At 40.9% G+C, this 16,924-nt stretch overlaps 1 protein-coding gene across 4 annotated transcripts in view; it reads left to right on the top strand.

The window, feature by feature from the left end:
- The window catches only part of dip2bb (disco-interacting protein 2 homolog Bb), a 50,978-nt gene that overhangs the window by 13,785 nt on the left and 20,269 nt on the right, over nucleotides 1-16,924 (top strand). For 2 of the 4 annotated variants that reach the window (XM_004544917.4, XM_004544920.4), the window contains exons 2-8: nucleotides 3,603-3,674; nucleotides 5,163-5,306; nucleotides 9,462-9,587; nucleotides 9,667-9,993; nucleotides 10,398-10,544; nucleotides 10,720-10,737; nucleotides 11,165-11,284. In XM_004544917.4, the coding sequence (XP_004544974.1) occupies nucleotides 3,603-3,674; nucleotides 5,163-5,306; nucleotides 9,462-9,587; nucleotides 9,667-9,993; nucleotides 10,398-10,544; nucleotides 10,720-10,737; nucleotides 11,165-11,284 (954 nt within the window). The remainder of the gene's footprint in view (nucleotides 1-3,602; nucleotides 3,675-5,162; nucleotides 5,307-9,461; nucleotides 9,588-9,666; nucleotides 9,994-10,397; nucleotides 10,545-10,719; nucleotides 10,738-11,164; nucleotides 11,285-16,924) is intronic. The other 2 variants (XM_004544919.4, XM_004544921.4) reach the window with 1 other exon arrangement.

Here is a 16,924-nt window from a genome sequence, read left to right as displayed (position 1 = left end):
TCATGGACTGCTGCTCAGACACGCTCCTGCAAAATTTCTCAATGAAATTCAGACCTAATCTGTCCAAGTCCCAAATCTTGATGGCCTGTCCACATAACTTGTTTTGTCCTCCAAACACAACATTTATAACTTTTATCAGAAAATTACATTTTTATCTCATCTGTGTTACCGAACAGTCAATTTTTGTCTCACACTGGACACTTTAACAAAGATTAAGTTGCGGTGTGGAGTTATCTGCAGGTGCTCTGCCGTTCCCGTGGATTTTTTTTTCACCACTTCTGGGCTGTGTTCATAGTGTAAACTTTGTATGATGCCCGACACTATGGAGAGTTCCTCTATCGCTAGACTAGGGATGTTAAACATAAAACCCAGGGGCCAGAATGGGCCCATTAAAGATCTCCAATCCAGCCCACTGGACGGCATTGGAACATGTAAAGGAGAGCATAAACTTTGGAACTTTAACTCCAAATTTTAATAGGTTTTAATAGGATTTATGGGCATCCATAAAACACACCATCTACTAAAGGTGGTTTGAGTTGTTGTGCTAGTTATCATGAACTGAGAAAACCCCAAAGTCTTTATAAATGCTTCTGGAGCCATTTCTAGCATATTGCACTTTGATTTTTTTTTTTCTATGATGATGTGAAAAATTGAGGCGCGTCACACTAACTGATCCTTCTTCTACGAACTTACCATATCAGTTTTTTTTGTTTTTCCTGTGCCCTTTATTCACAGGGCGAGGCACCGCTACAAGCTGCAAGCGTTGAAGTGTTTCCAATCCCATGGAAAACCTCACTCAAAATAGCTTTTTGGAAAAGTACAAAAAAAAAGATGTTGGTAATTATAATAGTTTTTTTTTTTATAGTCACATTTTAGGAATAATTGATGGAAAAAAAAATATAAGGGAGCACACATACATATTTTCATGCAGGGCTCTAATCACCTGTAGTTCACTGATCGCATGCAATGCTTTCACATCAGTTTAACCCTTCAGCTTCAACTGCTGGAGACCAAATGTGATGACGCAGCCGTAAAAACACAGATGACTTTCAAATCATCCAGATGGAACAGTGATTACTTTGAGATTCATTTAATGCCACACAAGCCCCTCCCCCTTCACTGACTCCATCTCCCTCTCTGCCTATCTGCAGTGAAACTGCCTGTTCACATAAGCTAAAAATAAATTGTGTCACTGAGCGTGGCCAACTGTACTGTTCATGCATTACTTATGGAAGTGTTTGCTTTTCTTCCATTTTCAGAAAAAAAGGGCCCTCAGTCGCCGAGCAGATATTGTGTTGGAGTGGTCTCTCAGGCAATATCCTCCAAACAGGAGCACTTTCACTGTTGCCGTCCTATCCACAGTGATGTCAGCAGTGTGGCAATTTATATGGCTGTGTTGTAGGTTGCCTAAGCTTTTCTGTCTCTTCTGCTTAAGAGTTGTGTTAGAGGTTCTGTTTAAGACCAAGCAGATTAGTCAGTTATTAAATATAAGCGGAGGATCTTTGTATCATCTGTAATGTCAATTACGCAAAATGTGATTCTTATTGTTTTCATCCTTTCATAACAACAAATCCAAAAATTCCAACAATCATAAAGCAGGAAACAGAGGCCCAGCTTGAATATCCACCACAGTTAAAAACACCTTTAGCCTAACATGTGAGGCCATACATTCTCACTCTTTACAAAATAAGAATAACTAAAGTTTAAGCAAACTACAGTTTCAAAGGTATTGGTGTATTTTTTTTTCTGGACTGTTTAGTCATAACCGACATCTAAAGATGAAGTTTGCATATAATTGCGGATACAAATCATCAGCTATTTCTCTGAGCGGTTTTCTAAGTAGATTCAAAGTTACTCAGAGCGAACTTGGATGATGTCTTGACTGCATGTGTTGTAAATCATATGCGTTTCATGTTGATTTAATAATAACATGTTCACAGTGCAAACTTCTTTGCACATCTCCTGTAAAGAATTCATACAAATTTGTGACCTTGAACCTCTTTCTGTTTTGGTTTGCGCTGGAAGGCCTTCTGTTTTGGGGATTCGTGTAACCATCATGATTTTGTTCCAATTTTATGCTGCTTTGCTTTTAACACACCGACTTCAAAAAGTGACACTTCACTTGCTGCTTTATATTCCACCCTTTGTCTTTGTAACAAGATGCTCACTTCACGTTAGTGCTTTTAACTTTGTGGTTTGTTGGAACCACATCAGAAAATCCTCATCTCCTCTCTGTTGTCCTCTGTGCTGTAACTGGGCAGAGAATAAAAATCAGTGCCAGAAAGATTTGTATTTTTCTTTGCATCTCAGAATCCTAAATTGTAATCACAGATTAAAACTGAGGCCCACAGGGCATTATGCTACTGAGTGGCTGATTCACAAACATCAGGGTCCTCCATCAGACCGGCCAATACTTGTAGTTGATATAAAGCTATCTCCCCTTCGTACAGACATTTTCAGGCACTGTAAAAGGATAACAGGTTGTTTCAGAGACATGTGGAGATGAAGTTTAAAATGCAGCCAGGGCAGCTACTGGTGAACATACTGAATGAATCATTGCTGATCAACACAATTACTGTAAGAGTGTGTACGGGCTCTCCAGATGGATTTTTAGTAACTCAAAACCTGACAGCTTTGCCCACAGAAGAGTTTGGCAGAGTTTCTGTATCGCTTCGGGGCCAGCCGAGAGCTCAGTCAGGCTGTGTTGGGTCTGGTGGGGTGGAGGAAGCTGCAGATGGGCTGTTGGCAGGAGGGATGGAAGATGGTGTCGAAAGGACACTGCTTACCTATCACTTGAATACGATCAAGTCAAACCCGTGGCTCAGGATTCCTCCTCTCCTGTCCTTTGCAGCATCATTCTCATCTTCATAAGCTTTTTCTGACTTCATCGCTTTATCTTCTCTGCATTTCCGTTTTTCCCTTTCTTGTCCTCAGTTTTCACACTTCTGTCTTTTCTGTCGGTGTCTCTGAATCATCCCATCTCTTGCCCACGCTTCCGTACGTTTCCAGATTTAGTCCTGTTTTGTTTTTCTCTTCTTTGAGGCTGGAATCGAGCCACATGTTTGACGCCTGCAGTCATCTCCAGAGATTACTGCAACACTGTGTGGGTCCAACTGTGTTTTCATCATCTTCTTTATCATTTTTTTTCTTTTTTTCCCTGCTGCTTCCTGCTTTTTCTATCACAGTGGGTTGGAACAGGTGTTCGCTGACTCCATTCACAGATAGAAAGCTGATCATGCTGAAGCTGTTTATTCTACCATCGATCTGCGATAACACTTGAGTAACTGTTGCTTGGTCCTTATGACAGTCTTTCTACGATCTGCTCTGCTGAAGCAGGGTTAATGAGAGGGAAAAAGTGATATTAATAATGCTGATATTGTTGTAATGGCAAAGAGAAATGTGAAAACACTACCATCATAACATTTCTTATTAAAGTTCAGGGTTCAAATGAGCACCTTTGACAGTCTAACTGGTGTATATTTGAATTCCATCAAATAAAACAATCAGAGTTTGAGATGTTTTGTTATTTTTATGGTGGCATATCTTATGCTCATTTTTTCAGAAGCAATACAGAGTTTTATTTTATTTTATTTTTTCTACAGGTGACATCACACAGAAGGGCTATGAGAAGAAAAGGGCAAAACTTCTGGCTCCCTACATAATCCACACTCCACGTAAGTGTTCATAATCCCTTTTTTGATCGGGCTAAGCATAGATGTGCATCCCTCGTGTCTTTGCTGTTTTCCTGTCTTGCTTAGGCATACTCAAAACAATATTTTCTTTGTCTTTTTGCCGTGGCAAAGAATCTGTTCTTGACTTAAATTAAAAAACTATATTTAAAAATAGAATCATTTCACACCCATAGCTTTTTTTAGTAGCTTTTTATTTATTATGTTACAAAAATGAAATTAAAAAACAAAAAAAACAGACTTGGAACAGCAGATCTACAAAGCAGACAAACACGAGCTGATTCTCTCAGTTGGAATATGACAATCCATGTCCTTAAAACAACGTCCAAAAAGCCCACCTAAAAAAAATAAATGTAGCTTCAAACACACACAAAAAAAATCAATTTTAATATTTTTCATGTCATTTGAAATTTACATTCAGTTCAGTTCAATTTGATTTCAAATATATGGCGCCAAATCACAGCAAAAGTCACTTCAAAACGCTTTATATTACAATATTATAGAGAAAACCGCAACAATCCTCAGAGTAAGCACTTGGCAACAGTGGGAAGGAAGGACCCCCTTTTAATAGGAAAAACCTCTGACAGAACCAGACTCACAGAGGAGCGGCCATCTGTAATAATAGCGATAGCAGAGACCAATTGACATGACAAGTATACATGGTGTGCTTAATGCACAGCCACACTGTGCACATATGACAGCAACATGGTTTCATGGTAAAAAGGCTAAAGTGGCATTTGAGGTTTTCCTAAAACAGAGAAAACTATCCAGTCTTTGTTGTGATGCTCATTAATATCATTACTATCATCACTGAGGTTCTGAAGAATATTAAATGGTCTGATTCCTATACAGTGCTTTCCCACTCCAGGTGAACATTCAATGTGCTTTATACACCGTTTCATTTATTCACTGCTTCTGTTCACACTCTGATGAACAACACATATTTGGGAGCAACTCAGATTCCAGTATCTTGTCCAAGAATACTTTGAATACTTTGTCCAAGACTACAAACCACCAACTTTCTGATTAGTAGATGATGACCTGCTCTACCTCCTCCTCTAGCCACCCCGTTGCTAAGAATTCATGTACCTTGGTAGCCTGGTGAGCAGCCACAACAGAGCCCATAAAAACATCACAGCCAGAGTGAACAAAGCTAGAGGTGCTTTTAGGTGACTGAGAAATATATAGGATCCAAAGCAAGCTCCAGCTCTACAATAGCAATGTTAAGACAGTGCTGCTATATGGCTCTGACTCTTGGCGGGTAGTGCAGAAGGACATAAACCAAATCATCACCTTCCACAGCACAGTTAAACAGATAGTGTTTAACAGAAACAGTTAAAAGTTCAGCAGATACCCAAGGCCTGTTACAGGAAAGTCTTCTGCCTATTAAATCAAAGTGTTTGCAGAAATGAGTATGTAAAGCAGTTTTTGATTGTTTTGTAACAATGCATGTATTTTGTGTTTATTTTACAGCACCACCTCCTCAAAATGTACAGCCTCCTGCTCCTAGTTCCTCGAGCCATGCACCTCCACCCTCCAGCTCATCCCGGTATCGTGAGCGACGCACTCGCAGAACGCATCGCAGTGGAGGAACCCGGGATGACCGCTACAGATCAGGTGAGCAAGAAGTCCAGCGCCAAAATGTTCTTCATCCCACTTTGGTTGTCCCACCACGGTCACACCAGCGGTACAGCACACTACAGCACAGTTTTCAGAGCTGAAACGATCCGACAACAGTCTGTTTTTAAGCTCAGATCCTGGGCTGTTTCAAAGGGACAAATTAAAGAGCTGTGGGGAACGTGTGTGTGTGTGAGAGCGAGGCAGACAGCAGTGCTTTGCCGCAGCTGGGAAGCCCCCTTAGTGAGGACCCCCTTCTCAGGCAGAAGAGTGATGTCAGTGGCTGGCTATGTATGAGAAGGTTGTGAGGAGAGCAGGGGAATACAGATTTTTTTTTTTTTTTTTTTACAAAAAAATCCTATATAAGTGGTAAAGATCCGAGAAAGTTGATTCTGTTCAGCCGCTGTGTTTTCAGTGGGAGAAACGTTTCGTCACTCATCCATGTGACATCTTCTGCAGCTTACTGCAGATTTCCTCAGCCTCATAAACACTATATTTACTTAATGATCAAAACCAACACCACTGACTAACAGTGGGGCTGTGCAGCCAGTTTCATGATCATTACTGTGTAAGTTTGTTAAGACTGATGATCAATAGTCACGAGTACCATTCAGAGAGTAGTGAATGTCTGCGATCTCAGCATTGTTACGTGTTGAAGATGTACCCTTTGGCCCCCTCCTTGATTCAGAGATGGTTGTTTCCTTTTCACGTGAAGATGAGACAAGAGAAGCACAAAGCACGTGTGCAGGACACAACTAGTGTTTGTTGACTGAGAGTCGGGCTCTAAAAGCATCTCCCTGTGGGCTGACCCACACCCTGCTGGTTCTTTTCTTAAAAAGCCTCTCAGCCTGTGCAGCATGCTAAATGCCAGGCTGACTAATCTAAAGTCTGTCTGTCAGACTGGAGTTTAGTGGAGAGTTGTCTAAAAATGTTTCAGCTTTACAGAAAATCTTACTGGCAGGGGCAACATACATTATTTTTGTTTAATCTGGTTGGAGGATTCAGAAAGATTAGAGCTTAAAAAAACTCAGTAGAGGCTAAATTGAAATTGTGATAACAGGTCTGTGTTAGGAAATAAATCTTTGTTTTGATGTTTCGCTGATGGCATTGCACGATAGATAAGAATTTAAATATTGAAAGTCCCCAAAAGCTATATTTGTGTCCTGGCTTCAAAATAGGTTGTTGTTATGTTGGTCAGGCTATGATTGTTATACTTACTGTGAGTGAAACTTGGCAATAAAGCTCCCTTGTGTATTCAGTTACTGCTCTTTTATAAGACAATCAGTAGTTTACAGTGTAGTGGGCAGTGAATTTAGATTTGAGACACATGCATTTATCTGTGTTATTGTCTATGTCACAGTCACTTCTGTGGTTCAAAACCCTTAATTTGGATTCCATAGTGGAATGAAAATTGCTCCCAGAATTGTTGTGCTTCGTTCCACAATGTTTTCGTAGTCTCGAAAGTCTCCGACATATGAAATGAATTCTGGTATAAAGAATTGCAAATACTGCAAAAGTGGTTAAATTGAGAGATGAGAAAATGTAAAATAAAACCAAGCTGAATGGCAGATGGTATTCCTCAACTAAGTTTATATTGCAGGATGAGAACAAAAAGGAGTGTCACAGTGGACAAGAAGTTCCTTTACATGCTGGAAAATACAGAATATGCAAATATATTGATGCACTGAGGAAATACAACACCACACACATTGATGTTTTCACAATTATGTTTATTCAACTAAAATCTAAGAGGACCCATTCTTTCAGAAATGTTTTTAGAGGCAGGCTGTGTGGCTAGGTTTCTTTGGTTTTATACACCTGAATTCCAAGATTAAGGCATTGTTTGGCCCAATACTGTGTCCACATACTGCATATTTAACTCTGAGGTTTGGAGAAAATCAACAAAAACCGTTTCAGCACAGAATGTATAAACCAATATTTCTGTTCCTGATCTTGTTCCCTTTTGCAAATTTTAGGCTACACGACTAAGTCTGAAGCTGTGGTGATTCCATTCAATTCAGTTTTATTTATATAGCACCAAATCACAACAGCAGTTGCCTCAAGCACTTTATACTGTATAGTAGCAACCCTACAATAATGGAGAGAAAACCCCAACAATAATGACCCTCTATGAGCAGGCATTTGGTGACAGTGGGAAGGAAAAACTCCCTTTTAACAGGAAGAAACCTGCTGGAGGTTTCTTCCTGTTAAAAGGGAATCTGCCACAGCCGGCTGTAGGTGAGGGGAAGAAGAGTTGTGGTAGTAAGTTTATGGGGGTGTATGCTGAAGCTGAATGTTAGTCTTGCCATGTACAACGGCAATGCTAATAACTGATGTTAGCACGTTAATTAGCTTGCACACGTTTTGTTAATGTGCAGTAAAACAGAAGCTAAAGCTGAGCCCATCAGTTTTGAGGTACTTTGTTGTAATTTTGCACTAATGAAAAAAATCATCAAAAGTGTCACATTTCACCCTGAGGCACATGGATATCTCGTGATAAAGGCTGGCAGCATGTACTGACACATTTTACATAAAAAATAAAATAAAAATGCAAATGTGTTTCTGATGGTGGCATGAGGAAAAAAAGAAGATCACTAAAGTCAGGAGGTGTACCCCTCTGGGGAACAAAGGATTACTATAGTAGGCTTATAATGGCAGTTCATCCAAAAACCGATGAGGAGTTTCTATCAGAACCAAAGTTGTGATCCTACTCGACAGAAAAAATGAACTTGATGACCTTGAGTCATGTTGTTAGAAAATGGCAGGTCAGAGATTTCTAATTAGAAGTGTTACAGCCTAAAATAATGTAAGAATAGTAGAAACTGCAGCAGTGAGGAACAGAAAAAATAAGGTGGTTATAATTTTAACAGACTGCAGAACAATTTAATTGCCTCTGGCTTCCTGCAGTTATTACACCTCTTACACAGCCTGTCACTACGGAGTTCACTCGAATACACCGCTGACTGCTTTCTGGAGCTGCTCTCGCTATGATTACACTTTATGTTTTATGTTTTATGTACACCATTTTAGATTCAGATTAAGAAGATAAATAAAACGGGCATGCATCAAAGACATAAGTAAAGGTCCTCAGCTGCCCACATGTCAGTATTGATTGGAACTGGAGTAAAACTCACCGCAAGCTGCCACGCACCCCACTGTGCCCATCACCGTGGAAACCGCCCTCATCCTCCCGGACATGTGCAAGGAGTCGTCTCTCCTGACGCTCCGGTGCGAGGATGCGCAACAGCACATTATGAGAGCGAATGATTTAGCTGAGAACAATCTGTTAAGCAGAATGACAGTTATGTAATTATGGTCCCCACTGCTGCTGTGAAATGAGCTGTGCTCTGTGATTTATTTAAATCTGTTGACGTTTCAACAAAAATGATGCCCTCCAGTCGATAGATGTGAAAATTCCCTAAGTCGTCTTTTGTGGCGCGTGTTCTGAGCGTGCGTCTGTTTACGCGGTGCCTTTTAATGCGCCTGTGGGTGTCATCAAGTGAAAGTATCTCGGCATTCATTACTGTGTGCATTTGCGCGTGTAGGCATGTGAGTGGGCTAATACACGGCTTGGCTCTCTCCTCTCTGTGTGCCGTTTCATTGGGAAAATGCTGTCTTCCTGTAAGGATTTCTTCAGGCTTCTCACCTGTCACCGTTCTTCAAGTTTTAAACATGACTTATAGACATAACACTGCACTCCTGCTCTCAAAAAAATGCTGTCACCAGCTAAAGCAAAGTAATGTTTTTCATCATTATTTTGCAAGCTTGCTAGATTTTTCTCTTCTTCTTTTTCTCTTTATCGTGGGACTCCTAAAGTTAGTTACTGTGCCTTGAAATCTCATTTAGGGGGCTCGGCTCCTCGGTTGAGATCCCCTATGGAAATCATTCAAACATATGAAAATGTTATTCACACAGCAGTGACTCTTTGAAGTAGTTCAATAAACTTTCATATAACAAGAAAAAAAAAAGGTCTCACTAATGGAAGAAAAAGACCATAAATGGAGGTAGTAAACAAAATGTACATTCTTGAGTCATGTTGAAAGAATGTGAACAGCTTTTTTTCTTTGTGGCCTTCTTTGTTTTGTTGCTCTGAATGAGATCCAAAGCCATTGGAACTAATCTCTACCTAAACTAAATGTGTTTGTGTCAATACAGATATCCATACTGAGGCAGTACAAGCTGCCTTGGCTAAACATAAGGAGGAGAAGATGGCGCTCCCCATGCCTACCAAACGCAGGTCCACATACGTGCAGTCACCCATTGAAACACGCACACCACCAGGTAGGACGTGCGAAGGCATTAAAGTTGGACTTTTTAGTTAAGAATTATGGACATTTACATTTTGTTTTGTGGCACTAAGACTCCTCGTCTGGATCCGAAGATGAGACAGCCGTGCGCAGGCAGTCGTCAGTGGTTGCTCCCCAGCCTCAGGTCAACCCCAACCTGCAGAGCCCGGAGTCTTGGGTCAACCACATCGTCCAGGGCTCTTCCACCTCCTCCTCGGCCTCCTCCACCCTCTCACAGGAGGCCAAACCACAGCCTCAGAGCCAACCTCAGCCTCAGTACAAACCGCAGTACCAGCCTCTTTATAAGCCTCACCACCAACCACAGTACCAACCTCAGCACCAGCCCCACGAGCAGCCTCGCACTGCCGCGGTGACGGACATGCTGGCTCACAGTCGCATTGGTGAGACGTGCGCCTGTGTGGAGAATGTTCTGTGCAGACGTTGTGTATGTTAAAGCAAAGGACAGTAGACTTATTAATTATTTAACTGGAGGAAAAGCAGCAGGTAAAAAGTTTGGATCATCTGATTGGTCAATTTATGTAATGCTGCACAACTAGCTTTAATATAGCCTAATCCTGTAATGCAGAGTACATAAACCTACCAGCTATAGTTAGCTTGTGAGTAGTGTTTCACATACAAATAAACTGAGGGCTTTTCACTGCCATGTGTGAAGGTAATAATAGTCTTTTGTTTTTGCTAATGCATGAGTGTTTTATTTTTATTTTTTAAATTTAAAATTAAAATTATAGCTACAGTACATTCGTCCCATTAAAACACGTGGACATCTCACTGCTTTCCCTTACAGCCCACTCAGAGAATAGTGCACCTCCTCCAGATGTGACAGCTGTGGCCCCTCCGGCCAGAGGCCCACGCGTGGACCTGCCCTCCAACGCTGTCGTCCGAGGGATGAGCCGGGGACAGAGCCGCTCGAGCATGATGGAGACAGCGGATGGTAATGGAGAACAGTTCATTTTTAACATTTTGTGTCTCTTTGCAAGAATCTGATTTCTCTTTCTTCAAATAAGTGTTGACTTCCAGCTGTGACCTTTTTATTAATCAAGTTGTTTTTCTTCCCGATTTTTTTTCTTTTTTTCCACTCTGTCAAATTATTTTTGACCGGCTAATAGGAAGAGGTAATATACAGAGTAAGGAAACTCCTTAATCTACAATGTCCATGGCGTTCTGTGTTTCTGACTCTCCCTGCTGTGTGTACTTAGTGATTTAACCAGGAAATGAAACAAAAGCAACGTCTACACGCACAAAAAGAATCCTCATGTGTGATCCCAAACCAAAAAAAAACCTTTATCCCGGCTCTCACTCCGTTCTCCTTGTGTTGACGCCACCCACCGCGCTGCTGCTTTTCAGTCCGGACATATGTTACGGTTGACTCAAAATGGTGTATCTGTGGTTAATTCAATTTTTTACTAAAAAGTTACGGCATGAAAAACAGCAGACTATGTGATGGTAAGACGCTTAAACAATGTTCTAATGTTCTGTCACTGTGTGTCGTGGGATGTGTGACTGTGTATTTATCCCTGCTGCTGCCCCTCTCCACCTTCACCCTGCCTGTAGGAGTTCCTGTAAGCAGCAGGGTCTCCACTAAGATTCAGCAGCTGCTGAACACCCTGAAGAGGCCTAAGAGGCCCCCGCTCAGTGACTTCTTCACCGATGACGCCGAGGAGATCGTAGAAGGTACGCTGCTGCACTGAATTAGCTGTAGCGGTAGACTGTTCGACTTGCACAAATTACACATAGAAAAATTGGAATTTGTGCCCCTCCTTACTCCAACGTTTTATAATAAGTTAAAATAGTCAGATGTAGTGCTCCAAAATGACATTTCTGATTATTTATGAACACTTACCTGTTTTACAAATGTATATTTAGGTTTCTCTAATAAGCCAAAGAGTTTAAAAGTTGTAACTAACTAGCATAGTTCCCATTTAGGGTGAGTGTGATGCAGGATATTTTAGGGGCTACATGCAAAGATGTTTCCTAAATGCCACACATGCAGGAAGTTGGTCTAAAAGAGGACAACTCTAAGGATGCACGCAGTGAAAGCATGTATGCCACTGTTTCTAAACACTGTAATCTGCCCAGAAATCAGAGCTAATGCTAACTGAGTCAACAGCTGCTGGTAAGGAGAAACCTAGTTTGTATTATTTTTATTAAACCACATATGCAATGACTGGTTTAGTCATTGCATATGTGGCAAGAACTGATTGTTTTATAAATGTCCCCAAATTTCTTTTGCAGGTTGAGAATTTGCTTGTAAAGGTGTGTGGCCAGGCTAGAATTTACTGATGTTCTCTGAACGTCTCACGTGCAGTGTTATTGAAAACTTCAAACTTAGTGGCTCCATGGTATAATGCATGCACTCACCTAGCAAGCGACAATCCCTGGTTTCTCTCCCTGGAGGAGACAAAAATCCCTTTGGGCTTGCGTCAGGAAGGCCATCTGGTGTAAAAACTGCCACATAAAATATCTATCTGCTACAGTGACCCCTTGTGAATAAGGAAAGTAGCTCACAGAAAACTTCAAAGTCAACACTGCACTCTGTCGGGTTCCCTGCAAACCAGATGAACAGACACATGTAGAGACATACAGAGATTCCTGGATTTTTTTTTTAGGGCGATTGCTTTTCTGACAGTTCAAAAATATTTTTCTAATCCTTTACTGATTATGTTGAGCTATTTATGAGGAAAAGGATGTTTGTACTTGGCTTTAAAGTTTGAAAATGTTAGTAAAAACACAAAATAAGGATAATTAACGAATCAAGTCTGCATCCCTAACAGGTAATATGTTGGTAATAAATTAAAAGATATAAAAATGAACCGTTTTTCACAACATGGTGACAGAAAAGTGCTTTGCATTTGTAAATCGTTTTAAATAAGTGTCTTTATATATGAGATTTTTTGGAATTCAAATTTGTGTGATGTAAAGCAAAACACTGATAAAAATCTATTTTAGAATAAGGAGATAGTGATAAATCTTTGGCATTTATATATATGTGTGTATACATATATATGTGTATACGTGTATACACATATGTGTGTGTATATGTATATATATATATATATATGTGTGTGTGTGTGTGTGTGTATGTGTGTGTATATATATGTGTGTGTGTGTATGTGTATATATGTGTATGTGTGTGTGTGTATATATATATATGTATATATATATATATGGAGAGAGAGAGAGTTTAAGAATAAACTTGCTTTATAGTTATAACAAGTTGCAGACTTCTTGTTTATTCTCTGCCCAACTCTGCTTGGATCAACTGATCGTTGTGTTTGTGGCATTTCAAACACACATTGCCAACAGGCAAGCTGCCCTCTGGTCAACAAACTATGCATTATCAGCACTCACTTTACAGAATGTTGTCCAATTCTTATCGCTCTTCCTTCTGACGATGCTGTCTGTGTTGAGCGCTCAGTGAATCTGCGTTCGACTACTCCGCCTAGGCTGCACTGTCGAGCGCAGATCCACTAAGCGTTCAACACAGACACCCTCATTCAGATCTGGCGTTTGGAATTATTTTGGTTTTTTGGTTTTCATGTAACGTATGACCCTGAAGGTAAGCGTGTCATGGACTAAAGTAAAACAGTATGTTGGATGTGCCATGCAATGCTCAATTACATGGGTGGGAACTAGTGCGTTAGCGCAGTTAGCTCGTTAACGTGTTGGCCGTCTAGCCCCACGCAGGGGTAGCTCGTTAACGGAGATTTGCCGTGTTGTGGCGTTAACGTCATTTCAACGAGATTAACGCTGACAGCACTAGTGGGAACACAACGAATATGACTGCACATTTACCCCGACATCATCCTAGTGCAAAGACAAGTGGAAGCAGACAAAACCAACAAGCATGCATGCTACAAACTTTACCCGAGTCATTTAGACAGCCGTTAGCACATGATTCTCCTTATGGGGACCTGATATGTTTAATATTGTGGCGAGCTCAGACAAGGAGGAGACGGAGGTATCGTTTGGTCTTGCTTCCCGTGAGCTAGCCAGGGAGCACAGCCGTTTATTGACATCTGCAGAAGAACACTGCTGCTAGCTAACTGCTCAGCCCGGCAACCGCACAGCAACAACAACAACAACACACAGAGCGCCCTCTGACCCCGGAAGGACACACCGTGGCAGCGAGAAGGCGTCACCTGTCACTATGGCAACATAAACAAAACATAACTGTACAAACAGAACCCCGAACAGCCCTGACCCGCTACATAGCCCCCACCTAAGGGGTCAGTCGTCCCCGACGACCCCATTACCCCACACAAATGTCCAGGTGCCTTCTTTTGGCGCACCGGCCGGTCACGACAGGTGTTGTGCCAAAAAGTGATTGTCTGCCAAAAACTGATTTCCGGTATTTGCCAAAAACTGATTGCTCGTATTTAAACTGCTATAAGTAACTTGTTGGCCTATAATATGTGAAACATATGTCAAATGCATCCCTCATGGATGACACAAAGTCATATTGAGCCACAAACAACATTCGTGTAACAAGGTAGAAGCCGCAATCAGTTTTTGGCAGCGACTTTTATAGAACCTTTATTTATGCAGTTAAAAAAAATCTCATTAACATTAAAAATGTCTTTTGTAAGAGTAAGACAGCAGAAATGGCAGCAAATATTACAATAGTTCTGTAAAAATATTGTAAGTGGGGGAAAAGGACCGGATTGGTTATAATGTGAACTCACATTATAACCAATCCGGTCCTTTTCCCCCACTTACAATAACACAGAGTTATAAAGATACTTGAAAAAACAGATAATCTTTTAATTCTATATATAACCCCTTTGTAAACGCTGTTCACCGAAGTCTATTTACCAACATACGTAAAGATATTACACATAAAAAATACACGGAAACATTGGAAATCACTTTTTGGCAGGCAATCACTTTTTGGCACAACACCGGCGGGGGAAAAGTCACTCGAGTCAGAACATGGGGTGCCACCATCATCCCACTTCTGACACCAATGTGGCGAGCTCAGACAACGAGGAGACGGAGGTGTCGTTTGGTCTTGCTTCCCGTGAGCTAGCCAGGGAGCACAGCCGTTTATTGACATCTGCAGAAGAACACTGCCGCTAGCTAACTGCTCAGCGCCGGCAACCGCACAGCAACAACAACAACACACAGGGCGCCCTCTGACCCCGGAAGGACACACCGTTGCAGCGAGAGGGCGTCACCCGTCACTATGGCAACATAAACAAAACATAACTGTACAAACAGAACCCCGAACAGCCCTGACCCACTAAAATATGCTGCTGAGAATATAGCCCAGAAGAAGCGTATAGTATAGCTTTTATTTTGGAAAGAGCCATTTCTCTGTAATAAACTCTCTTTTCCAAAGATGAGTGATTCCTCAATCAGATACAGGGCTTGCAAAATCGCTAGCCCGACGTCCCGGGGCTAGCGATTTTTCCAGTCGGGCTACCAAAATCTATCTCTGCCCTGCCCGTCGGGCTATTGTAGGAAGGAAAAATATATGTCAATGCTTTTGCATTCTTTCGGAAATGTAGCTGGGTAACTATGTCATTGGCATCGGTGAGCCACTGTCAATATGTGACATATTGAAATCGCGTTTGAATTTGCCTTGTTTTTTGCTTTCACTTTGCAATCGCGCGAACTGTGTATAGAGAGCGACAGTACTGATTGGTGAGTGATGATAATTTGGGCACCAATTCCTCTGACATCGTCTTATCAATTGTTAGCTTACTATGCAAACATGACAAGTGAAATCTCCCGCAGCAAGCTTAAACATATGAGAGGTTGATCGCGCAGAGAATCGCTGACCGTTATGTGTGTGTGTGTAAAAGCAGCAGGATATATATTTTAGTTCTGCTGAGCCAAATAAGACAGGTCAGGGTGAAGAAGTGACAGCCAAAGAAAAGCTTACCACAAAACGTAAAAGTTATGACAAATCAGACTATAAGGCAAAAAGAAAGTGCAGCTTTCTGGTTTCATGGACAAAAGAATTTCTGTGGCTGCAATATGATGAGCTAAATAACCAGGACTGCACATAAGTGGTCCGCAGGTGCGCATTCGCTGTCAAAAAAACAAACAAAAAAAAAACGCGCACAAGATATGAAGTTGCAACGCGTGTTTGCATACATAAGATTTTCTGGACGAGGACAGACATTTGTTTAAAACTCTTAAAGATGTCGAAGAAGCTCCTTTAAGCAATTACTTTGGTACTTTGGTGTTCCTCCACCTCCAAAGAAATGTCAGAAGGAGTCCGAACCACAAAAGAAGCGCGTATTCTCGGAAAAGTGGTTGCAGGAGGTGAGCTGGCTTCAAACAAATGATGAACGCACAGAGATGTGGTGCGGAATGTGCCGTGAAAATCCCACTCTAGCGGACTAAAACAGTGCTTTTATATGGACGCAAACGCGCGTTGCAACTTCTTATCTGGTGCGCGTCTTTTATTTTGACAGCGAATGCGCACATGCGGACCACTTATGTGCACCCGTGTAAATAACATAATGTTCTGCCGGGTGTGTTGTTGGTTTTCTCTCGATTTCTGAGTCGACAAGCGCCTTTGTTACTGGGACCAGTCATTTTAAGAAAGGCCCCCATTAGAAATGCAAGAAATGCATTATTGCTCAGTCTGCAATATCTTTCCCAGAACAAACACCAATTGCAAATAACATACTAAAAATAAACCTGAAAAATCTGTTTAGAACAGCGTACTATGTTGCAAAGAGTGAACTACCACTGGCAAAATTTAGCAGTCTTTGCAAACTTCAAAAAGCAAATGGCCTAGATCTTGGTTCCACTTGTCTCTTACCCGTGACTTCAGCGGAAATTTCAAATTCAGGATCTGACACAGACTGATTCATGTCCTACACAGTTCTTACAAGTTCATAGAAATTTCTGTTCAATTAGAACCAAGTATTTGAGTTGATGATTGTAATTTTTATACAATGTTGTAATTTGTTTTTCAACAATTTTTTGATTAACGTTTTGTTTCCTTTACAATATTATACTTTAATGTATAATATTGTAAAGGAAACAAAACATCAATCAAAAAATTGCTCTCTTTTTTATTCGGGCTACTCACATTTATTTTGGGCTACCAAAAACTGAAGAGTCCCTGCCCGAAGGGCTACCAGGGAATTTGAAATTTTGAGAGCCCTGAGATATATTTATTTTTTTAATTACTTTTGTTTCAGCAACATTAAATTTAAAAACTGTACTTTTGAGTTAAAATATATATTTATAATTTTAATAAATGACAAATTAAAAAGGCATGAACGATTTTTTTGTATCGAAAAAATATCGAACCGTGACACCAAAGTATTGAACCGAACCGAGAATTTTGTG

This window comes from Maylandia zebra, linkage group LG5 (assembly GCF_041146795.1).
Source record: "Maylandia zebra isolate NMK-2024a linkage group LG5, Mzebra_GT3a, whole genome shotgun sequence".
NCBI lineage: Eukaryota > Metazoa > Chordata > Actinopteri > Cichliformes > Cichlidae > Maylandia > Maylandia zebra.
The sequence above is the reverse complement of the archived record's forward strand: the minus strand, read 5'-3'. Positions and strand labels throughout refer to the sequence as shown.